At 35.0% G+C, this 23909-nt stretch overlaps 1 protein-coding gene across 3 annotated transcripts in view; it reads right to left on the bottom strand.

Annotated features, from left to right (window-relative positions):
• LOC132276874 (uncharacterized) overlaps window positions 1-23909 on the bottom strand; it is a 44776-nt gene that overhangs the window by 12975 nt on the left and 7892 nt on the right. For all 3 annotated transcript variants that reach the window (XM_059778509.1, XM_059778508.1, XM_059778510.1), the window contains exons 6-14: window positions 14303-14477; window positions 13256-13384; window positions 12519-13118; window positions 11697-12341; window positions 6534-6602; window positions 4914-5027; window positions 4597-4836; window positions 2537-2584; window positions 2200-2346 (exon numbers count right to left, since the gene is read on the bottom strand). In XM_059778509.1, coding sequence (XP_059634492.1) covers window positions 2200-2346; window positions 2537-2584; window positions 4597-4836; window positions 4914-5027; window positions 6534-6602; window positions 11697-12341; window positions 12519-13118; window positions 13256-13384; window positions 14303-14477 — 2167 coding nt within the window. The remainder of the gene's footprint in view (window positions 1-2199; window positions 2347-2536; window positions 2585-4596; window positions 4837-4913; window positions 5028-6533; window positions 6603-11696; window positions 12342-12518; window positions 13119-13255; window positions 13385-14302; window positions 14478-23909) is intronic.

Below are 23909 nucleotides of genomic sequence, written 5' to 3' on the forward strand. Positions count from 1 at the left end.
ACTTGAAAATGTTTCACCTTTTCCAATATAAATCTTTTGAATTAGCACATTCCAGAAGTCTACTGGGCTCAATTTTATGCTTAATATTACCTCAATGAGGGAATTTTTGCAATTAACAGGCAACGCAAATATTTAAATAAATGTGAACAAAAAAGTACGAAAATACACAAACTGCACAAACCATATGCATGATATACGATGCTATAATAATAAGATGCAATCTCAATGAAATTTCGAGATTGACATTGTATGGAACTTATACATAAATGCATAAATAAAGCACCGAGTCCCATGAACTTATATACTCTACTGTGAATAAAACGCTTAAGCAGCTGGCGAAAAGAGTCTACCAATGATGAAAACAGAGACCTAGATTACAGCTTCTAATGAAAAGGCACTGGCCCCAATACCACCATAAAAACAACCACTTACATGGAAGAGATCCACAATCTTGATGATGCACTTCAAAATCACACAGCTAAAATGTAAAAAGAATGATTTTGTACTAACAAACCCATCACACCATCAAATGCACATAAAACATTAGCATTTCATTCATAACAGAACTACATAGTCACTTATCAAAAATAAATAAATAAATAACAGAAGTACATAAACAAGGGGAATTTTGGAGTTACTTAGTTCGACAGCTCCAACAAAGAGGAGAGTCTGAAGACACAACCTACGTGAGGCCTAGGCATGGGTGTCTCTTCAATATTCCTAACTTAAGGCAAGGTCTTATATATTGAATGATCACCTCACTCTAGAATCCCACTATTTTTCTGGTGAAGTACGATTTTAATACTGCCTCAAAGCAATATTAAACGAATCATCATCCTTCACTTGAAACAACAAGCATCATGGACAAGAAAAGAATCACTGGCAAGCTATAAATTATTGAAACACAATAGCTCAATAATGAACCTGAAACCTTGCAATGTACTATGCACACAAACAAACTAATAAAACCTAACCACAATTTACCTATGACCTCATTCGGATCTGTTTCTGGCTCAGTGCAGGTGCAATTAGCAATTTACGTAGGTTGCATATCCCAACCACTATCAATGACCCATATTATTCAGTGGTAAACATAGAACCTAGCCATCAGGTAACAAATGAAATTTCAGAAGAAAACTCCAGGTACAAAAAATGCCAATGCATCCTCGCTCAAAACAAATAAGTCCCACTTAGAAAGTTTGGGGCCAAAGTAAACCATTATCCGATCCCAATTATACATGGAATCAACATTTGGCTGGTCACATGCTGCGAACCACACAAAGATGCAGTGAATTGGGTGCTTACAAAGGTCATCAAATAAATAGTTATTGTTCATGTAAGCCTGAGCACCATAAGACCAATAGGAACTAGGAAGTGATGGAAAACAACTTGCATAAGTTCAAGATTAGAGCGGTGATTGAGTAGGCTATCAATTATCCTATCAGTTAATTAATGGATACCATATGTCAAAAGGAGCAAGGAAATCCAAGCAAGCAGCAACAATCCATCAATCAGTATATCATTTTACATTTGGTTGTCAGTTGCAAAACAAAGATGCAATGAAGCTGACACCGAATGTGTGCAACCATAACCTTAGGATCCTAATGTTGAACTTGAACCTATATAATTTTTTTTCCCCTAGTTAATTTGAACCTATATAATTAGTTGAAAATTCTATTGCATTCTAACTGTGTCATGGTCTGCAATCTTAACTTTACTAACAAATTTCATGCATCCTATAGATTCAAAGGAACAAGTAATTGCTGAAACTGTCCTAACAGTCATACCTGGATTCAATTAAAAGAAGGGGAAAAAAATTCAAATAAACTCCTAAATGCAAGAAGATCTTCTAAAATATAGATAAAAGAAGGCTGAATTAAGTAAAGAGATGAAAAAGAGAGAGAGAGAGAGAGCTAAATGTAAAGCACTGCTACACTTAATAAAGAGCACAACTAAACACCCAATAAACTCCTAAACTCGAGAACACCAAGACAGCCGATGCCGCTAAACAAACACTACCATCTGTACAGAGCCTCCAATCCTCGACACACTATTATCTCCAAGTACTCAAGAACACTGCTACGGCCAAACTTTCACACATCAGATGGCTTTTGGTTCAGCATCCAAAGAGAAAAAATGCAAAATGGGGGAAATAATGAAGATGAAGGGAAAAAGATGCAAGAAATATATATTACGTACTTCTCCTTCTGTTCTTTGTTCAATAGACCCAGGTTGAGAAAGTTCCAGATCCGAAACACGCTGATCAACAGCTGACAGGAACATATTTGTAGCAAATTTCTCTATACTTTCTGCGATGTAGCTAAGTACATAGAGTTTGTTTGCCACCTGTCCAACATATAGAAACACAGGTTTAAAAAAAAAAGAAAAAAGAAAAAAAAAGAAGGTACTATCATGCTTTAGTAACAATCTATGATTTTCCCATATAATAACTAATTATTTGTTTCAATTGGGAATCCAGTCAACAGTTAGAGAATTCCTATCAAAGCCAAAAACAATGAGTTGCAAGTTCACATACCAGCCGGATAGCTTTAGCGCGAATGTCATCATCTGAATGGACAGCACACTGCCATCACAAAACACATCAATAAGAAACAAATGCAATGTCACAATGATCAAGATACACATAAATCCACAAATGGAAGCATCCAAATTTTTTCAACATTTCCACTTTGAACAAAATTATTGATTAACACATGATTACAAATCTCAGTCTAGTAACAATACAAGTAGACCCTGGAACACGCTCTATATCAGCAATATAATTTGTTTTTGTAAAAAATAATAATGCTATTATACATAGTGATGCAGAGCAAGTGGAAGAGGACTATCTTCAAATACTTGAACATCCTAAGAAGACTAGACTAAGTTTCTATTAATAGGAGCAGCTGATGATGTGATCAGATTGTGTGATTGTTTATGGGTCTTGAGTCATTTATATAAGTTTTAAATCTGTCTTTATTTCAAGTTTAGGATATTATTGTCATTCTGATTTTATTTTATAAGTCATGTGCCTTTTAATTGAGTCATATGACCATTTAAGGATTGTTTTGTCATTTTTTAGCTCTTTGTTCTGCCCGACAGAATACTAGCCTTTAGATTAAATTTATGCAAAGGGCTAGGATTAAATCTTTGCTAGGGCATCCCTTGTGTCTTACAAAAGGGTTGTTACAAGTTACAACCAGCAGTTTTTGACGAAAATATATCCATCCTGCTACTGCAGCTTTTTACCACTCCCTTTCTTTTGGGATTGAGTTGTGGGTGTTGAAGCTATTTTTTTAGCTTGAACTAGCTCTCTGTTTTCCCTTCTTACTGATTTTATTTTTCTTTCGTAAGCTGATTGCATTACATAGAAATAAGGTAATTACAGTAATAGGGAGTGGAAACATGTTCAAAAAACACTGGAACTGTAGAATAGGCAAAACATGTTCACAAGGCTAGTGCACTATTCCATCAAAGAGCTTCTTCCCTTTTTTAACATTATTTCACTCTCACTACAACATTTACTGGGATCCACAACTTTTTCTTGCTTTCCTGTTTTAAGGACTGATGTGAAAAGCTTGACTGAGCCATTCCAATCACTCCAACAAGGGCACAATCGAAGTTAGCATAGCATAAAGAAGCACTGGAGTGTTTGAGCTCCACTGCCAAACTTGGGATCCCTTCACAATCATCTTGAGCTACAGAAAAATAAGTAAAAGAAAGAAAAAGCATGTTACTCTGCTTAAATTTTAACCAAACTTGGCTTGGCTTGAACAATAACCATGGGTCTAAATATTAGTGAGATCATCCAAGATTTTATGAAATTTCTGGGACATCAGCGCTATAATTGAAAATGACTTGAAGGAAATAAGAAAATACACACACACAGACACACATGAATGAAGAATTAAAAAAAAAAAAAAAAAAAAAAGAGAAATAAAAGCAATCTAGATTGAATAGAAGATCATCCGTTTCACTCTCATCTCACTGCAACCGCATTTTCCCCTTCTCTTACAACCAGTTTCTGAAAATGGGCCTCATTTTCACTCTATTTCTTTGGGTTAAGAGCCACATCTTATTTCCTGTTTCCAGATATGGCCAATGCTTTTCTCTAATAGCATCCACGAAAGTATGTAACTGGATTCCCTTTTTTATAATAATAATAATTCAAAAAAAAATTGTGTGAAGGCACTCGGAAGAAATCTTTTCGTTCCTCAAACTCCTATACTGGTCCAACCCTAAGACATATGCTTAGAAACCTATGAAGCTCTCCTTTAGTTACTGATGTGCTTGCGCAAGCTTGTGATCGAGCCAAAGACAAGCTGCTCATCAATGGCTTAAATAATTTGCATTCCTATTCATAGACCAAATGCCTGTTAACTAGATACCAGAACAAGCACTATGTTGGCAGTAACACTAACACCATCATTCTGGTAAGTCAGAATAACATACTGTTCATGTAAGCGTAAGCCTATATAAATGGCCCACACATAAAAAAGAGAAACATGACAAGTAAAAAACTATCTAGAACAAAAGGGAATTCAGAGCATATTTATATGAAATAACCAGGCCATCAAATTCTCATGACCACGTTACCTTTAAAGCAATATCCAAACAGGCTTGCCGATTAAGAGGACGCCCCAAGATCAAGCTCCACACGGCACCAAGGCCCTGAGTGACACGATCACCATCCCGAACATCTTTTGCACAGTGAATATCAGAACAGCATACATCATCCAGCAGTTTCAGAGCAGAATCAGGCAAAAAAGGCACTTCACCAAGAAGACGACTAAAGGCTTTGTCAGTTGCTGGTAAATTATGCAGCAAAGATTTTGCCTACAAAAGAAGATTGTATATATATCAGTCTCATACCAATATGAATATACATATTTACCAGCTAAAAGAGTTCTTACCACTCCCAGTAGAAACTTTTCATATACATCAGCAGCAGATGATGAGTGATCAACTGAATCTGAGATAATCAGAGTGTGCAGGTGGTACAGAACATGCATTACAAGCTCGTGCCCCTGACAGAAGAGGAAACCCAATTTAAAAAATAAATTGCAACATTTTCATAAAGCAATTAATTAATAAAGGAAACGTAAAGTAGACCCCTAAAATATTTTTAGAACTTCAACTTGTAAAATTAAAACAACTCCAGAACCTAATCTGTCCCAAAACTTAATTTCAAAGGAGAACTTCAAACTGAGTATTTATTGAATTATGTACTAAGTGGCAAAACAACAAACAAGAAAAGAATCCCAAAGACACTATGAATGTAAGAGATAGGGCCTTATTAGGGTAGAGAAGCAGACATCAAACACAAAATTAAGTTATGTATGACTGTTCATTAGAAACCATGAGAGCAGATTGTAACAACTATCAATCCCCTACCTCAAAAACCATAGGAATGCATAGTCTATCAAATCCAAAACCCATTTTGGAACTGTTGAGCAACTACTAACAGTTAAAACAAATGACCAGAAACGATAACAGTCCTAACCATCCAGTCATATTTGTTCCCATAGGCTTATCGACAAGATTAAGCCCATTGAACATCTAACTCCACTGTCTTTTCAGTATGAAAATCACATATTAAGAAAAAAAAAAATGCATCTGTTGCAAGCTTCATGAAAATTCGCTACATTCAACTTAGAAGACCAAAAAGGAAAAATTCTAAGCATTATTGTCATATAGAATAAAGAGAACTGAAGAAGATTAAAACGCGTTAAGGCATTTTTTGAGACATTTCAACTTTCATGTGAATAACCCCATTCGTCTGTGATTAAGGCAAGGATGATGATGATTTACTTTTAGTGTTTACACAGGGTATAGTTGTAATGGGCCGGCCGCTTGCCCTCTGACCCAAAAACTTAAGCTTCTAGGTAGTGCTACAAACCCACCCGTATAAGCTCATAACCTTCCCCATGCAGATCCGATGTGGGACAACAACGTCTAACATTCTCCTCCACCCGAACTCGCAATGCCCTCATTGCGGTTGGACCACCCTGCCTACTCGCCCGGACACCTTCTGGGCAGGCACTAGGCATGACACTAGATTAACAACCGGGTCTGGTTCTGATACCACGTGTAATGGGATGGGCACTTGCCCTCTAACCCAAAAGCTTAAGTTGTTGGGTAGTGCTGTATATACACCTATACAAGCCCATGACCTTCCCCATCCGGATCCAAAGCGGGACAAGTACCTCTAACAATAGTCCAGAAGCTGTACACTGTAAGCAATAGTCTCACTATAATAACGACCAAATCATACACTTTGTCAACTCATTCATTACAATACTACATAAATGATAAAACCAAATCATCAAGACAAAAAAGGATGCAGAAAGAAGCAAATATTGATTTCAGATTCAGAAAACTAACATAACTCACATTCAGTTTACAAACTACATGCAAATTACCCGAGAATAAACTAGAGGATGTTAACAAAGTGTCTCATGTATAAAATCAATAGCCCCTAACTGCAAACATTGTCGTATAAAGTTGTCGCAAGCGTCGAGAAGCAGATATACCTTCTGGTGTTGGTAATCGGAAACTATATGTTCTTGCATGATCAACACCAAGTCATCATCAGCATCAATCTGCAAGAAAAAGATAAATATATAGAGTTATGCAATTGACATTTTTTTCAGACAGTATTAAACAATGCAATGCTATCTTGGGCTACAAATACTATTGAAAAGCTAATAAAATATACAGTACATGTATTTATGAAATATATATATATACAGCACGTGCTTGGTGATGTGTTCATGAAATACTCCATAGGCAATGACTTGAAAATCACATAGATTGAAGCAAAATTTAAGGCCTACACCAAAATCACATATATGTTGCCAGTACATTAGCAAAGTTAAACATTTAATGATATGACAAGTTACATAGTTCGTGGATTAGTAACCAAAGGGAGAACCCCAAGCCAGGTGACTTGTCAATATCATAAAATTAATCAACTCGCCTAACTAGTGCCTTCAACTAAGATCTCAATCTTAACAAAAATATTAACACGAAGATGTTACTCGTGAGATTTTAGGTTCCAAGTATTATTTGTAGAACAGAAATACACTTCAGAAAGTTCTAAATCTTAGAAAGTCCGCATGGATTGTAAAACTAATTGCAAAACAGCAATAAACTTCAAGTTTGAAATCCTAGACAGTCAGCATGTTTGTCAAACAGACAGGATGAAATAGTCACAACACAAGAACCATGATATTGAAAATCTAAATGGAATTCAGGAGGTGAAAAGATAATCTTCAGTGTATAATTTTTAACCACGTAACATATGGAAAGGGTGGCATTTACCAACATTGCAAACCCAAGTGATATAACCGAGACTGAGAGAGAAGAACAAAACACTTTCTGAAATAATCAATAAATATCTTTTAAACTAGAAACTAAATAGTGTAAAGTGGGCAGATACATCAAACATGTTACCTTCAGCGGTGAACACATTAACTCAATTTAGGACATTCATTTAACATAAACCAGATAGACTTATTCTTTTTTTTCTTCCCCCCCTTCTATTGTTACGAGAATACCCAGAGAAAGCGGGTAGAGTATGGTTCAAACAAAAATTGTAACATTTGTTACCAACTTAGAACAGTAAATCCAGGTTCCTGGTCACGGGGAGGCTCCTGCTTGAAGGGCATTGCCAATTTTTATAATATGAATGAGAGATGGTAAAACATTATCAAAACACAGAGCGGCTGAAGAATATAAATCCTGCTCAAAAGTGCTATAGTTCCACTTAGTATGGACTTGATATAAATAGGACCAAGGTACACAAACGTCTAGTTTTTAATCGAATCAAGACGTATCCAGAAGCAACCAAACTCCATAGAGATTTTAATCTAGTAAAATAGACTCCGATAAATTCTGTGGTTCAATCATTAGAAAATTCTATCATGATACTAGTTACTACTGCTCCACACCAAGAACAGATCAAGGATTACGTGTGCAAGATATTATAAGATTTGAAATCTGTGATACTAAGAGGCCATTATCAGTAATAGTCCCATTAAGAGGGTTCTGACTTCTGGGGAGGGACGGATCGAGTAGAAACTTAACTTTTTACATTATAAACCTAAAATGGTTTTTTCATACTAGAACCTACATTCTCATGCTGGAAAACTCAAATTTTACCAATGCACCAAGTAATGGCTTGAATGGTATCAAGCCTCTCATCTACAACTGTTGAATTTTATACTTATTTGGTGGGCAATTATTCATCAATATATGCATATGAAAGTCAACACACTAGCTTTTCTATCAGATTGATCTGAAACTCATCTAATAAACATATAGACTGATGTAAGAGACCATGATTCTACCATTACCAGATCGGGATATGTTCAGAACCAACAAAACTCCAACCAAATTTTAGACTAGTAAATTAGATTACAAAAACTTGTCATTCCATCATGATAATATAGTTCCAGAACATTGCCAACACAAGGTTTAAATGTGCAGAATTAATAGTAAACATATATCATAAAATATGAAATTTATGCCATCATCTACCATTGATAAAAAAAATTCCTTTCTTTTGAGTAGTTATTCATCAAGATATAAACAAGAATATCAACAAACTTTCATATGCTAATGAGATTGATGTGGAATTCATTTAACAAGCAAGCAGGCTGATTTAGTGAGACCCTAATTTTACATTTTTGCTAGATCAGGTTGGACAAGGCACCTCATAACAAAATCTCAGCTGCCGATGATACAGCTGGATGTGAAAAGAAGAATTTAAATGATTTTCCTGAAACAATTGAATTATCAGACTCCAATAACACCAAGACAAAGCCTTTTATTCAAGGTTATTGACTCTTCATTACTAAGTTACAATTAACAGTTGGTCAAGCGGAATCATCTCAACAATGTTTCTAACCATGCAAACAGTGTCTACATCTCCCCTCAACCAGGGTTGGACCCAGGAATTTCAACCTGGAAGGCCATGCTAGTGGAAGGGAATGAAGAGTGCAAATTTAAGCCATCACAAATCTAAGCTTAGATGAATTGAAAGCTTATGGAAGGGATGACAAATATAATATACATTCCCTTCCTCTTCTCGCTTCTCTGATTTCCGCCCAGTTTTCTATAAGCTTCAATTCATCTAAAAGCTATCACAAATCTCATTTCTGTTATTGCAAATACTAGAGCTTATTTACAATCATGGATCAAGGTACCCAGTCCCAACTTATCACAAACAAAGCAGAATGGTTACCATGCCCTTTAGCAATGTTGAAATGGAACTTGTAAAAGATTTCAAAGAAAAAGAACAGTAAAAGACATAAATGAACTAAGGAACTCAATACTATCGAACCTTCAAATATCTCAAAACTCTTATACAGCTTATTTGAAGGGAAAAAAAAGTCCTGACCTCTCTTTCACACCCAGTATCCTCCACTGCAATAGGTGTAAAGAGAGTTGACCATCAACAATCCAATCATAACATATTTTGTTCAAATCACAGTCATCTCCATTCCACAAATTAACATATATCCCAATAATAGACATATCTATATATATACACACAAATCTTGTTTCACTGTTGGTTTTAAACAGTCACAGAATAAAAACAGAAAAAAAATTTCAAATGTCACAAAATTTAATAATTGAGATTTTCAGTGCATGCAGTTCCTTTGATTGATAATAATTTTATTCTTACTCGCCTATGCATGCAAGAGGGTGGCTAAAAGAGGCATCAAATGGAGAAGCTGGAAAGAGTGGAAATGATGCAAGAGTCACTCAGAAAGGAAAACAAGGGAAAAATCAAGTGACCATCGCTCATAAATTGTTACTAGATTGAATGGAGAGGGAGAAAACACCTACACAATGGGATTTTGTCTAAATTTGCTTTAGATGGACCAACTATTTTCCCAATCTAATGCAAAATAACAACTGTCCACCTCCTCTGGTGCTTCTAATGGTAAATTTTAATAATGTTTGATATACAGTATCATATTTCTTGTTCATTGGAATATTAGCAGGTTCTGGCTCTCACCCTTTAACTAGATTATAAATTATAAAGAGAGAGAAGGGGGAGCACATGAGCTCCAGGTTACCGTTTTGCATAATCTTTGCTGCGAATGAGCTAAGAAAGAGGCATCATAACCATAGAATTCCATCCCAAACTAAGAAGCATGGATATTGACACAAGCACATTGACACGGAAAATTTCAAGTAGGACTGTGTCAAGGCTAGGTCACAACAGTAAAAATTAGAAATTATATTATATATTAAAAATACATTCTTATGAAAATAATGTGAAATTTATAACTCCTATATCATATAATAATAATCATCCTTGTCGTATATAGAAAGAGATAACAAGTATATGACATATATTTGAGTGTGTGTATGTGCATGCATATTGATGTTTATATTTATTTATAACTAAAAATAATTTGATGACTACTCTCCTACTCCCATGCCCCATCCTTAAATAAAACCATTTATATCTTTCATTTATTAAATAGGGTCAAACTTTGTAAATAAATTATATAGAACTTTATTTGGTTTTTCTTACAATTATACTTCTCCATGTCAAAAGAAAGTTTTATCTAACATTTAAGATTCATTTGTCACATATTAGCATAATCAAAGATCAAAGAAGTATATGTGTCTTAAGATTTTTGTTTTAAATTACAGATATGTTTGCGTTAGACACGTGTCTGAAAGTATCTGAGAAGTGTTGGTGTCCAACACAGATATGACTCCTAAAATTCCCACATACAAGTTCCTAGAGTTTTCTTTAAGCATCTATTTATATCCTGCCTAATTAAACCAGTTGAATGTGATGATTTGCTTTCCTGTTCAACGAGCAAGTAAACACATTGCTAAAGGAATTCCTTCCCTTCAACTTCTCTTTTGTCATTTGTTTCACTTTGGTAATAATATAAAATTAAACTCTCAATGGAAACATAGCTAAACTACTTGGGGAACACATAATACACACTTGAGCTACATCACCTAAATCATAAATGTAGTATTTCCTCAAGATATTTATAACATTTGTTAATCCTTTAAATATTTCATGCTCTCATTTGAAAGTTAATTCCAAAGGAATCCTCATAAGTCAAAACTTTTAATCTTCAAAATATGAACAGATAATGTAGTGCTTTAGTTACTCCGACTGATGGATGCGTAGCTCACCTATTCCTAGAATTTGAAAGCATTCAATCCTGAAAAAGACCTTCTTGTTCTTTGGAAGATCTATCTCATGATTATCATTTGCACCTAAAAGAATTGGTTGGTTTGCCATACAATTTTTTCTTTTTACATCTCATTACATTAATGAAACCCCAATATGATGTACTGGAACAAGAAACATCCCACAAGGACAACAAACAACTTTCCACAATGATATGTTATCAGTCACTCAATTAATAATTGCACAGCATAGATCTACTACTGCTCACTGATAGCAAAAATAAAAGCAAAGAAATGGATTCTTTCACAGAAATCAATGGTGCATGTTCAAAATCTTCATGATATGGTTCATTAAATCTCATACTTGTACACTGTCAATCAACACTTCATTTAATTATATTGTTCCACATCTCATAGTTCATAATTAAGAACAAATGTAAATATCCCCAAAAGAAATGAAAAATAAAAACAAAAGTAAACTCGACAAAGAGAGAACCAATCAAGAGACAAGTCGACCCCACCTGAGCAACCAATCGAGCAAGCAATGCCATTCGTGTCTGGCTACACTCTGTCCACTGTAAATGACTGTATGACTCAATAATCCGTTGAAGTGCCAATTTTCTCACATTTCTTTTCTGATCTTCTGTCAGCTCAACATACAGCGGAAGTACGGGTAAATCAGGAGAGGCTTCTTCAGAGACAGACGTATTTGAAATGGCTGGAGAAAGCTGATCGGCTTCTAGCTGAGACAATGTATGAGTCTGGTCTGTCATTGCAAAATCTGATGACAATGGTGCAACAGAATCCTCATCAACTTTGCAAACAGGAGAAAGTGCAAGATCTAAATCAGCATTGACTTCTGGAACAGGGTCAATTTCCACGGCTTCATCATCCAGAACCTCATCTTTGGAGGCTGGTTGATCAATTTCAGAAACCACTGAACTACCTAAAATCTTCAAGTCAGTTTCTATTTTGGGCATCAAAGGCGCTGACGTATTTTCAACATTTGTTACTACAGGTTGTGCAAGTGGCTTATTCAAAAGAATATTAGCATCACACTCCGATTGCATAGCACCAGAGTGTGTAGCATTAATATCCTCCACGATAGATATTGGTGGCACTCCAACAGGTGCTGCAGCACGACGTGGGTCAAGGCGTCGGGGATCCTGGAAAAGTTACTAGTTGTTTACATTGAACAAATAGTAAATCAATTGCCAAAAGAAACTGAAGAGCACTTTAAGTCAACGTCCTAAATTTATAATACAGTAATGTATTGAAATAACTTCAAAGTAACAACGAAGGGACACAAAAAAGACAATTAAATAAAAACTGATCAAGTTTACCCTTCGTGGATCTCGTTTTGAATCAGCAGGGAGATTTACAGAAGCAGAAGTGTCAACCAATGATGCACTGATTTTATTGGATGAAGTTAAAGGTACTTGTGCTGTAAGAACTGGAGACTGCACAGAACTAGTAGGACCAATTGATGTCACAACCTGGGTTGGATCACTTGATGAACCACTTTCTCGAGCTACTGGAAGGCTACCAAGTCTTGTCAAAGGTGGGGTTTTTTGTGGCAAATGCTTCATATTGGTTATGACAATATCAGCCAACAAATCAGGATGGATTTGAGATATCAGAATTTCAAGTGATTCAGCACCTCTTTCTCCTTCTGCAATTAGAGCACCAATCATTGCAATCATTTGTTCAACAGGACTTAAATCACTATCTAACAAAGGAACCTTGGGGGATACTCCATTAACAGGGACATCCAGTCCGGAATCAGTTATTTGAACTGGTGAAACAGAGTTGCTGTCAGGGCCATAACGGATTCTTTTTGAAGCAACATCATGACTATAACTTGGCTCTTCAGTATCCAGAGGCAAAGATCTTTTTTTTATCAGATCCCCTGATATAGGCAACAGGCTTGGTGGCACATCTTCCTGAAATACAGATCAGAATAAGCAAGTCAATGACAGTTGAATAAATAGAATTAGCACCCACAGGATTAATTTAGCGACTCAATTCCAGAGAATAAATAAGAGAAACTTTGTGGACTCCACCACCCAAAGTAAATTACCTTGCTTAACCGTGCATCACGAGAAGCACGCTCATTATTCTTCATCATTTTATCAACTTGCCGGATAACTTGGTCTGCCGCATCCCCAGCATTCATCGCTCGCAGAGCCCTAAGCAATCTATCTCTTGACTGAAGATAAAACAAAAAAGCACCTTGTCAGCCACAAGTTTAGACAAGGTGAAGATGCAGTAATCTACTGCATGGCTTTGTTTTGAATGTAATGCCCTAACAATTTCTTTCTAGCTTCTACATAGCACGCGCCACCTTGAAAAGGTGTACAAATGTGTCTTTGGTCCCTGGTACTTCCTTTTTCTTTTCTTCTTCTTATTCTTCTTCTTTTTTTTTTTTTACTTTTTCTTTTTTTTTGGTGATATTGCAACTAAAATTGACCCCACCCATCCAACTTAGCTGTGATGATTACATTGTAAACGTATGATACACAGGCTTTTGCCTTTGTTGTTTCTTTTTAGTGTAACCAAACGACTATATTATTATTCAATTTTTTTTCCTTTTTTGGGGTGGTGGGGGAGGAGGAAGATCCAACCAACACAAGGTTAGATTGCAAAATTGAATTTCAACGAGCAGATGACATTTGAGTCTAAAACTAAATAAAGAGAAAAGTACAATATATAAATCACTGCAAATGTAACTTTTATCAGATTTTTAGTATGATTTATTCTAATCACCGGAAACCAGAATCACTAATTTATAGGACTGAACTGAATAAAGGGAATATTTGAAAGACACCGAGATCCACCAGTTGAATAAAAAGCTTATGCGGCCCAGAAACAAATGAACAAGTAATTTTGCAATAGATGGCCATGTGATGTCAAAAAAGACAAATCAACATTTCTCAAACAGAACACTTAACCCACATAAACAAACTCATTTCTAACAAGCATGGCAAACGTACTTGTGAGTATCAGACTAACAACAGTCCAAGCCAGTTTGGAGTCCAAAAGTCATTCAAGAACCAATAGATATAAAAGCCGAAAATACAATTTGTGCAATGGATTTTTCAAATTTATAGAGTTCAATAAAAAGTACCTCTACAATAGCTGGATAGGTACATCTTAGGAATCCCAAAAAGGCAGTTCTTAAAGAATACTGAATACTGGCAGTATGAATTCCCTTTGTCATCTCAAAGTTCGGATCAAAATCAAGCAATGCAGAGAGAATAGAACTGTAGTAGAGTGGCCTCTTCCTCGCTATGGCAGCAAGACTGTTAAGAAAAGTTAAATTGTTAAATAATATATACTCAACCGGGAGCATAATAAACTAATAGTACAAGAAGACCAGAAGCTAAGAGCTCAATGGCAACACAAATATAGAGAAATAGATTCAGATCAAACACCCAAAAATCAAAATTAACATAAACAGCAGCAAGGCTGCCCATTTCACCAAATGTGTAAAATCTTAACTTAGTTCTAACTATTCTGAGAACTACAAAACCTAGAGCAGCGATAAAATCCATCCTGTGACAACTGGAAGTTCCTTTGATATTTATTCTCTTTCAATAGAATCTTTTTAAGACTATCATATTTAAAACTTGCTAAAAGATACAATGACACAGGTCTCAATGGAAACAGAAGACAGGGTGTTCTGCAAGACAACCTCAAAAAACGAATCATAACAAGGGAATAAACAACTCAATTAGCCTAAAGCATGAGGTGACAATGATTTAAAATCACCTGTGCATCTTACCCTCCCACTTTTAGTTTAACTAGAATTCACCTCGACTTTTAACAAGTTCCTTTTTAATAACTCCCATCCCAGGTAACCATTAACGATTCAGGATTGGAAGCCTAAGTTATGGCAGAACACTTCATCCAAAGAAACAACTCAACTAGCCTGAACTGGAATAAGATTTAAAATATTATTACACTAATATCTCACACAAAACTATATATTTGAGAGAGCCCCTCCTATAACAGGTCCTAAGTCATCTTTTACAAAAAAAATTAAAAAATAAATAAAAAACCACATAAATTCTTCTGCTAGCAAACAAATGCTTCTAAAAGATAAGAGACCTTATTAAGTTCAAAGCATTTATCAAGATAAAGCTACATAGGTGATTCCACCGACAACGCAAGACTTCGTCATACAAAGATTGCAAGGATACCACACGACAAAAGCTTTATCGTCAAAATGGTTTCAAGGAGATAGAAAAGTGTATAGAAGAAGTTGGTAAAAGACTGAATCGCAATAGCATTTAAACTTCTACGAATTGAGGAGAGAAGAACCACAGGCTAGAAGAACGTAAGCTGCAACTGTAGCATTAACCAAAGACCTGACAGGACTCAAAGAAAGATGGACAAGTTTCCAACCAAAAAAAAAAAAAAACAAGTGAAAACAAAGAAAGGAAATAAGGAATCACTAAGTAATATATTACAAATACAATTCCTTCAACAAATAAGCTAGGGGTCAAACTAAATAATATATTACCTAATGAATACAATTCCTTCAACAAATAAGCTAGCCTAATTGTGGTCGAACTAAATAAAATATTACCTAATGAAAACAATTCCTTCAACATATAAGCTAGCCTAATTGTGGTCAAACTAAAAAATAATATATTAGCTTAAAGGATAAAATTCCTTCAACAAATCAGCTAGCCTAATTGTGGTCGAACTAAATAATTTATTTCCTAATGAATACAATTCCTAGAAACATCTAAGCTCGCCTAATTGTGGTTGAACTAAAAAATAATATATTACTTTAATGGATACAATTCCTTCAACAAATCAGCTCGTCTAATTGTGATTAAACTGAATAATATATTATCTTAATGAATACCATTCCTTCAAAAAATCACTTAGCCTAATTGTGGTCGAAAATAATATATTACCTTAATGAAAACCATTCCTTTAACAAATCGACTAGCCAAATTGTGGCCAGACTAAATAATATATTACCTTAATGAATACCATTCTTTCAACAAATCAGGTAGCCTAATTTTGGTCGAACTAAATTATATATTACCGTAATAATACCATTCCTCCAATATTTCAAAATTTTATATGCAGAATCTGTTCTGCATTTCTGTTTCTATTTTTTTCTCTCCTTCTCTCCTTTTTTTCAACTTGTGCCTCGCTTCAGTCAGGCCCGCGTCTTGGGCCAGGAGACCTTGGCACCTTAGCGTGCCTTGGGCCTTTAACAACTATGATATATAGATATGGCAAGATTATAAGAATGCCTTAACCACTCAACAGAATTACAATAAGGCCCAAACTCTCTAACAGGGAGGAAGGTGGAGGATGTCCCATGGCATCATAATGAGATGGATGGCAGACGGAGGAGCAGAAGCAGGCTTCAATCGTGTAAACATTAAACAGTGCCCCACCATAACATCATAGGACACCAAAAATCCATTGTGTCAGTGAGATGTTGAGGGAGGCTGTGCATCCTCAAAGGTTTTCCAAATCTATGTTACCTGGACTCGGATACATTGATCGGGCATAGGTGTGTTTCCAGGCGTCCGACATATCAAATTCCCAAACACAAGGACACATGGACACTGCAAAATATTTATATTCTATAATATTTAAAAACTTCTTTATGTTACATAGTGTTTAATATAGGTATTTAACTCATTTTGAGGCAATAATATAACAAAATTGAATCATTGGATATGCTTTTTAGGTACATGTCAAACCAACTGTGTCGGACAAAGCCTCATACCCATGTCAGAGACTTTGACTATAGTTTGCCTGACACTGATCCTACAACTACATTTGAAGAGTCCATGTAACAAAGCTCCAAATCACCAAGAATGGTTTGACTTTTGAAAGAAGGGTATATGAGCTTAAAAAGACATACAAACAAGCAATTACCACAATTGTAAGAACACCTGCATCACTATAACTAGTAATGCCATTTTCAATAGTCCACAACCACCACCTCTGTTGCCACATCAACACAACCACCAGTGGCATAATGCCACCATTGCTGCCAAAGCCGCCAGTTTTGTCAACATGTAACCACCACCATATCCTTCAACCAATCCTCACCAACTCCAATAAGCTTTTCATTGAAACCATCAATATCATATATTTCATCATTGACATAAACTTCTACAGTGGTTTTCACCATTGCCATAACCACTTCCACCATTTTCAGTAATAAGTAACCACCATTTTTAGCTACCTGTAACCACCAGCATTCCTCAACCAACATATCCTTAGGCACAAACAATCAAACAGTATTTAATAATAAACCCCGGTGCCACCGCCTATGAGAACATGCTAAGCAGAAACCAGCACCACACCACTATAGTGTTGCTGCAGTCCGCCCCACCACTATTAGGCAAAAAGATCACTGACTACCACCATGATCCTATCACCACCTTCAATAATAATTCAATTTTGTAGCAACCACTACATCCTCACTTTTTGTATCCAAAAACATCACTATTTTCCAAATCCCATCCCAACCAAGGATCAAATTATCACACAAATCCAATATTGACACTAAATTCTTAAAAATAATATATTAAAAAAAAAAAAGGACCATTTGTTATTTCTGGTAGGAAATGCACTCTAATAAGAAAGATTAAAGATTGATTGAGACAGTTTAGCAGTACACAAAATAGCCATGATGCATTCCAAAACAGGTCCACAATGCATGTTGGTACATGTACTTCATTAAAATTTTGCTATACCTACACAAAATATCTTACATGTATTTTTTGCTCATTCTATTTCTCTGTTATAGACAAAAAAAAGAATATGCACTCCCGCTCTCCAATTGCGTTGACTTCTGCACCAAGATATCAGTTCGAGACAATATCTTGTATAGTTGCATTTTGAATTAAAACGCACAATAAATATAATAACTGCATGGAAGGATTTCTTTTTCATTTAAGAACTCTTAACAATTGTATTCTTGTCCATCCATGAGTAGCAAAACATAAGTGCAAGGACAATCTAAGGGATGATGAAACCCAAAGGACTAAAGGCATTACAATACCAACATCAAAATCAAAGACATCAATTGCACTACACATGACCGAAGACAATAGAGATGAAAACAAAGAGTGCAAAGAGTTTAAAGGTGGATGAGTAAACAGCTATTCTTCCATTGCCAAAAAAACAATTGCTACATATGGCTCCTTACCTCTCACCCCCACCACAAACTAGAAAATCAATGGCAAGAACTTTGCCCATGACAGTTATCCGCGAAAAAACACCACTATAAATATAGTGAAGGATGCAACTCAATTGCCGATAAGCAAAAGGAATGATTTCATTGTAAAATTTCAGTTCATATCCAAATCCTTTATCACCTCTAGTCTCTTCCCACAGCAGGTATCCTCTCCTCAAACTTACCTTAAAAAACACTCTTCTTTCTGAAAGTAGCCACCATTTCTTTCATATCATTGTTAAAACCATTATCAACAATCTATTTAATGATGTCCCACTTGGAGAAAAAAGGATTCCCACTACTTATAATTCCCACAAATTATGTTGCACATTTGATGCACAACTCTTGTGATCTAACATATGCACTTCTGATGTAGTCAATGAGAACAAATTTGAGTATATCAGCACATATTCCATGAATATCCAAATCTATTGCTCAATGAAATTTTACTAAACAATATATACACAAATGTATTGTGCATGTGTTTGTGGCTTAATCTTAAACTTCGAAATCTATCGAGATTGTATCCTAAAAATTGCGAGTAAAACTCATAATCATCAAAATTGCAACTTGCATCCTACTATCCAAAATTATTAAATCAATCAAGAGCATAGGAAAAATCACATGGGTAGGATCTTAGTGAGATTGTCATAGAATTGTACATGATCAAAAGACCACCCTAGGAAGGTTTTAACTTTTAAGATCGCACCACAGCGTCATAGTAAGATTGCACCACAAAATTGTAGTCAGATGATTCCATGGGATCATTCAGGATTCTTCAATATATATATATATATATATATATATATATATACCTATGTACATAATTTATTCGATAATTCATTTGTTTTGTCATAGTATTCAAAACTATCTCTAAAGTGGAATGACTTTATGCCTTTGGTTAGAAGTGGTTATGATGTCATAGGTATATGGTGGATTGTGTTATCTTGATTCCATTAAAAACTAATTTTCCTATTATAAAACTTAATAAAAACATTAGTAAAAAAGAAAAAAGAAGGATTTAGGCCTTAATTGCCCCATGCACGACATTAGAACTTGTTACTGTTAGGTTCAGTTGTATAGTGTTAGGTTCTACATTCTGAGCGACATTATCATATGTACTCGGGTAAACTTGTGCATACATACATGCTCTACAGAAAGTATCATCACCTCGTGTGGTCCACATCCATCAAGGGTGCTGGAAAGTCGAGATTCAATACAGACCTAGCCTTTGACCACTAATTGCACATAGTGACGACTCACAAAACTCAAGTCCGTATTCTCATACGTAATAACCTAAGTTTTCACCATTGTACCAAGCAACAACCCTAATACAAACATGTTTTATCTGTTAGTAAGAATAGTGTCTTTTGTGTGTGTGTGTGTGTGTGTTTGTGTTCTAGACTTTCTTTTTTTTTTTTTGATAAGTTGTGTGTTCTAGACTTATTATCTATCTATTCTTTATCTATACATATAATTTAGTGTTTTTCCACCCATTTTTTAGAATCTTCTGATCATCAACCAGCCCAATCCTACAATCTGATCCAATGAAGCCATTGACTGAAAATATAATTTAAGTTTGCTGAAACAAATTAAAAAGTAATAGGTGGGACAAGACTTGAATAACTTGAGTAATGAAAAGATAAGCAATATAAATTTAATATCAATATAAAAACACAGTCGTTCCACATTCATGAAACCTATATTACGTGGACTCTTAAAAATGAAAGAAGTACTCATGTAAGAGACACAATTGTTGGAAATGAGCATGAAATACAAGTCTAACTCATTTGTATATCATATTTTACATAACACTCTTTACCACATTCCTTTCATCACACTATTGCTATAAAACAAGTCAAGTGTCTATTTGGACACCACATAAGGACAATATTTTACTCTTGAGAAAAAAATATATATATCTATATATATATATTAAATAATATGTATATTTTGCAGTGATCCCATGTCCTTCGATATATCCAACACTTAAACATACTCACATTCAAGAAATATACCCAAAGTCCAGGTAAGATAACCGTAAACACAAGAGTAGCAACCCTTATGGCTTACTCGTCCACCATTTTAGCAAGAAACATGGCTCATGTGCCTTGCCACCTCAGCTAGTGGCACAGACCTCACACCATAGCAATGGAACATGCTTAATTATGCACTTCCATTACAGCAACTAAACAGTTTGTTGTGACAAGCACAAGGCTATGTTACCACATAATTCACTGCCCCTTAGGCATCTACCAATATAGCTATCTTCCCTAATAGTAGGGTGTCGAGAAACCGAAACATCTTTTTAACTGCTGCAGCATCAATCTCCCTTCAATTTACCGAAGGAAGAAGGATTGCAATTTTATTAGGACTCAGCACCATCAATCTCCCTTCAATGTACTTTCCAATATATTCCAAACAGCATTTCTGACTTCTGCTAATTTCCTAAACACAGGTCTTGAGTTTTTATGCCTTCAAAGTAATGACACTGTCCTACACGATGCTCAAACATTAACAATCACTATGATAAGAGACCTCAACTATTGCAAAGTTCTAGCAACAATCTTCATCAATCTAATTTAACTTTTTTGATAACATATATCACAATAAGGTAAAGTGGTAATTTCATATGAAGTTCATCAACAATTTTCTATTAGCACACTTTTTACAAGAAAACCATCTATACATTCAAATTTGTCAAGGCCTCAAAAATGACTTTTTAAAAATTATTCAATACATGGGCGAGTAAGTAGACCCCAGGCTCTTGATACCGAAATCATCCATCATGCGTCATCAGTACTTCACTCCTGGAGATGGAGAAACTGTGATCTCTCAATGCATGATCACATGTACACTAAATATTAAGTTGGTAGGACAGGGTATCAATAGTTCAGCTAGAGAATTTTTATTCAAGAAAAAAGAATTATGTATATTCTTCTCCCTCCATGAAACTATTTAGGTACTTAAGATTTTAAGGAAGAGCAGCCAAAGTACATAGGTACATTTTATCATTTAAAATCACTTGTATGCATGTATGATACGAGAAAGAATGGAACCCACTTAACCGAATATGAAGCATATCTATTTAACAGAGCAAAATCGATACTGACTACCCTTGACCACAAAAAGCACAAATTAAATAAGCTTCTATCAACCAACAAGATTGCAACACCACATGCCTTGTCACCTAGGACATTATCCAGTGCCTAAAAGGGGTGTTGGGAGGAAGAACTGGTGACATGCCGAATCTTCACATTATTTTGCATAAAGTATCTGTTCTTGAGACTTAAACCCGCAATCTCATGCTTGTTAGTTCAAACTTTCACCATTATACCAAGCAATGACTCCATGTCTTATTATCACGTTACAAAAATAAACATACATCTTTCCAAGGTGATAATAAGATGTACATAACCCAATTGCAAGTCCAAACTTCTAATTTTCCTAATAATTGAATCTAGTTAAGAGGCAAAGATATCAACTGACCAACAATAGAACCAACAGAGCATATTTGCCAAATTCAATGTACAATAAAAATCCCCAACTAAGGATTTATTCGGATAAAAAGAGCATTTTATTTAGAAAACACCAACAGAAACATGAGCCACTAAATGCATAAAATTCAGTACACAAGTCTCTAAAAGATTCCTCCCGGATCCATAACCTACCCCAAAAGCCTTTCCAGCATCACATTGGTGATCATTTAACATTTTTTTTAAAAAAAAAATCTACCTATCCACACACAAGAACAACTATGTAATTCACAGCAGTGACATCAGAAATAATAATACCAATAATAAGAATCACAGCAGTAATACCTAATAACAATAACAAAAATAATAACAGTAATAATAAAATAAGACTTCACCATGCAGCAAGCAATGACTCACATAACTTGTCACCACATTGCAAATATAAACACTAGGAAGACGATGCATCTTTCCGATGTTATAAAAAAATGTAATGCACCAATTGGAAGTCAAATCTTCCAAAATTTACTAATCACAGAATCTAGAAAAAAAAAAAAGTAAATGCATAGATATGGATTAATAAACCATAGGACCAATACAGACAAACTTGCCAAACTCATTTAGGAGCCCCAACTTAGGATCTAACCAGCAAAAAGACATTTTAAGTAGAAGCCACCAAGGGAAACACAATTCACTAAATGCATAAGACTCACAAGTCACTAAAAGATTCAACCTGGTTCATTTCCTATCCCAAGCTGTTTCCATCATAATCTCCGAAATGAAAACAAAGACAATTGATTTTTCTGTACTCACTATGGATTAAAATACCCTCATATCCTCATATACTACTACTCTTGGCTTCTAGGTGTAATACGGAATTACATATGATTCTCACAAACATGTGATATTCATAATATATGATGCAGCAAATCAGAATACCGCACAACATACGGATAGATCATCAAATTAAAATCACCAGAACAATTTTTTTCCTCAATAGGCTTACTAAAATTATGTTGATGGTATGAAAACTATAAGGATGCACCATGAATTAACATGCATGCTAATAATAGGACTGGTAGCAACAATGGTCTACTTTTCTCTAAAATATATTATTTAACATGATAATTTTTTTTTAAAGTATATTTTATTGAAATAAAACCTCAAATTTTAAAGAACATTTCACATCTTCCACTACAGCTTTTCAAATTCCAAATTCCAATGGAGATATGGTATTGTTTTACTATTAAAACCACTCATAAGTGACAAGTGTTCTACCATTGGCAGATGAGCTCTTTCTGATTAAACAATTTCCAGAAATGTTCACCCTCAAATTGTCTTGGAGCCTACATTAATAAAATTTCCAGCTTTCCAACTTCAATGTTACCACAACATAACCTTTTTCTCAAACTCTGGAATATCCCATGTCACTAACATTTAAACACTCATTCTAAAGAATCTCTAGCAAATGGAAATCCATGATATATCTATACATTCATCGCTAGCATGCATTAACTGGTTTTCTTGTACAAATATGTAATAAAAAAACTAAAGGAAACATTACTCCAGCACAAGCAACTCACATGTCCTTTTGTGAAATAGATCTGCAATTTGCAAAGCATCAAATAAGATTACCACATACACCATATCATACAAAATTATTTTAGCCGAAGATTCAAACCAGGTTTTCAAGTGCAAGTCCACAGTATTGTCTCATTTCCACTTTTCACTGGCTTCTCTAGTTATCACATTTCTTTTAATAATCATGCGTGTGATGTTTGCATTTACATCAGTATGCTATCCATGACCCTACAGTTTTAACTAATCTGCACTAGAAAATTAAATCAACAAAATTTTCATCCACACAGGATGTTAATCATCTTATTTGCTAGAATATAAAAATAAATTAGCACTTTAAAGTAAATAAGAAGGAAAAAAAAAGTAAAACAGTCAAGCTAAGGTCTGTAGGATGATAACAACAGCAGCCACTAGATGCAGATATTCCTCTTTTAAACAAAGAAGTAACAACTTCATTCAAT

The sequence above is a fragment of the Cornus florida genome, unplaced genomic scaffold, assembly GCF_030987335.1.
Source record: "Cornus florida cultivar Cherokee Brave unplaced genomic scaffold, ASM3098733v1 CherokeeBrave_3.0.0_Hap2_Chr10, whole genome shotgun sequence".
Classification (NCBI taxonomy): Eukaryota; Viridiplantae; Streptophyta; class Magnoliopsida; order Cornales; family Cornaceae; genus Cornus; species Cornus florida.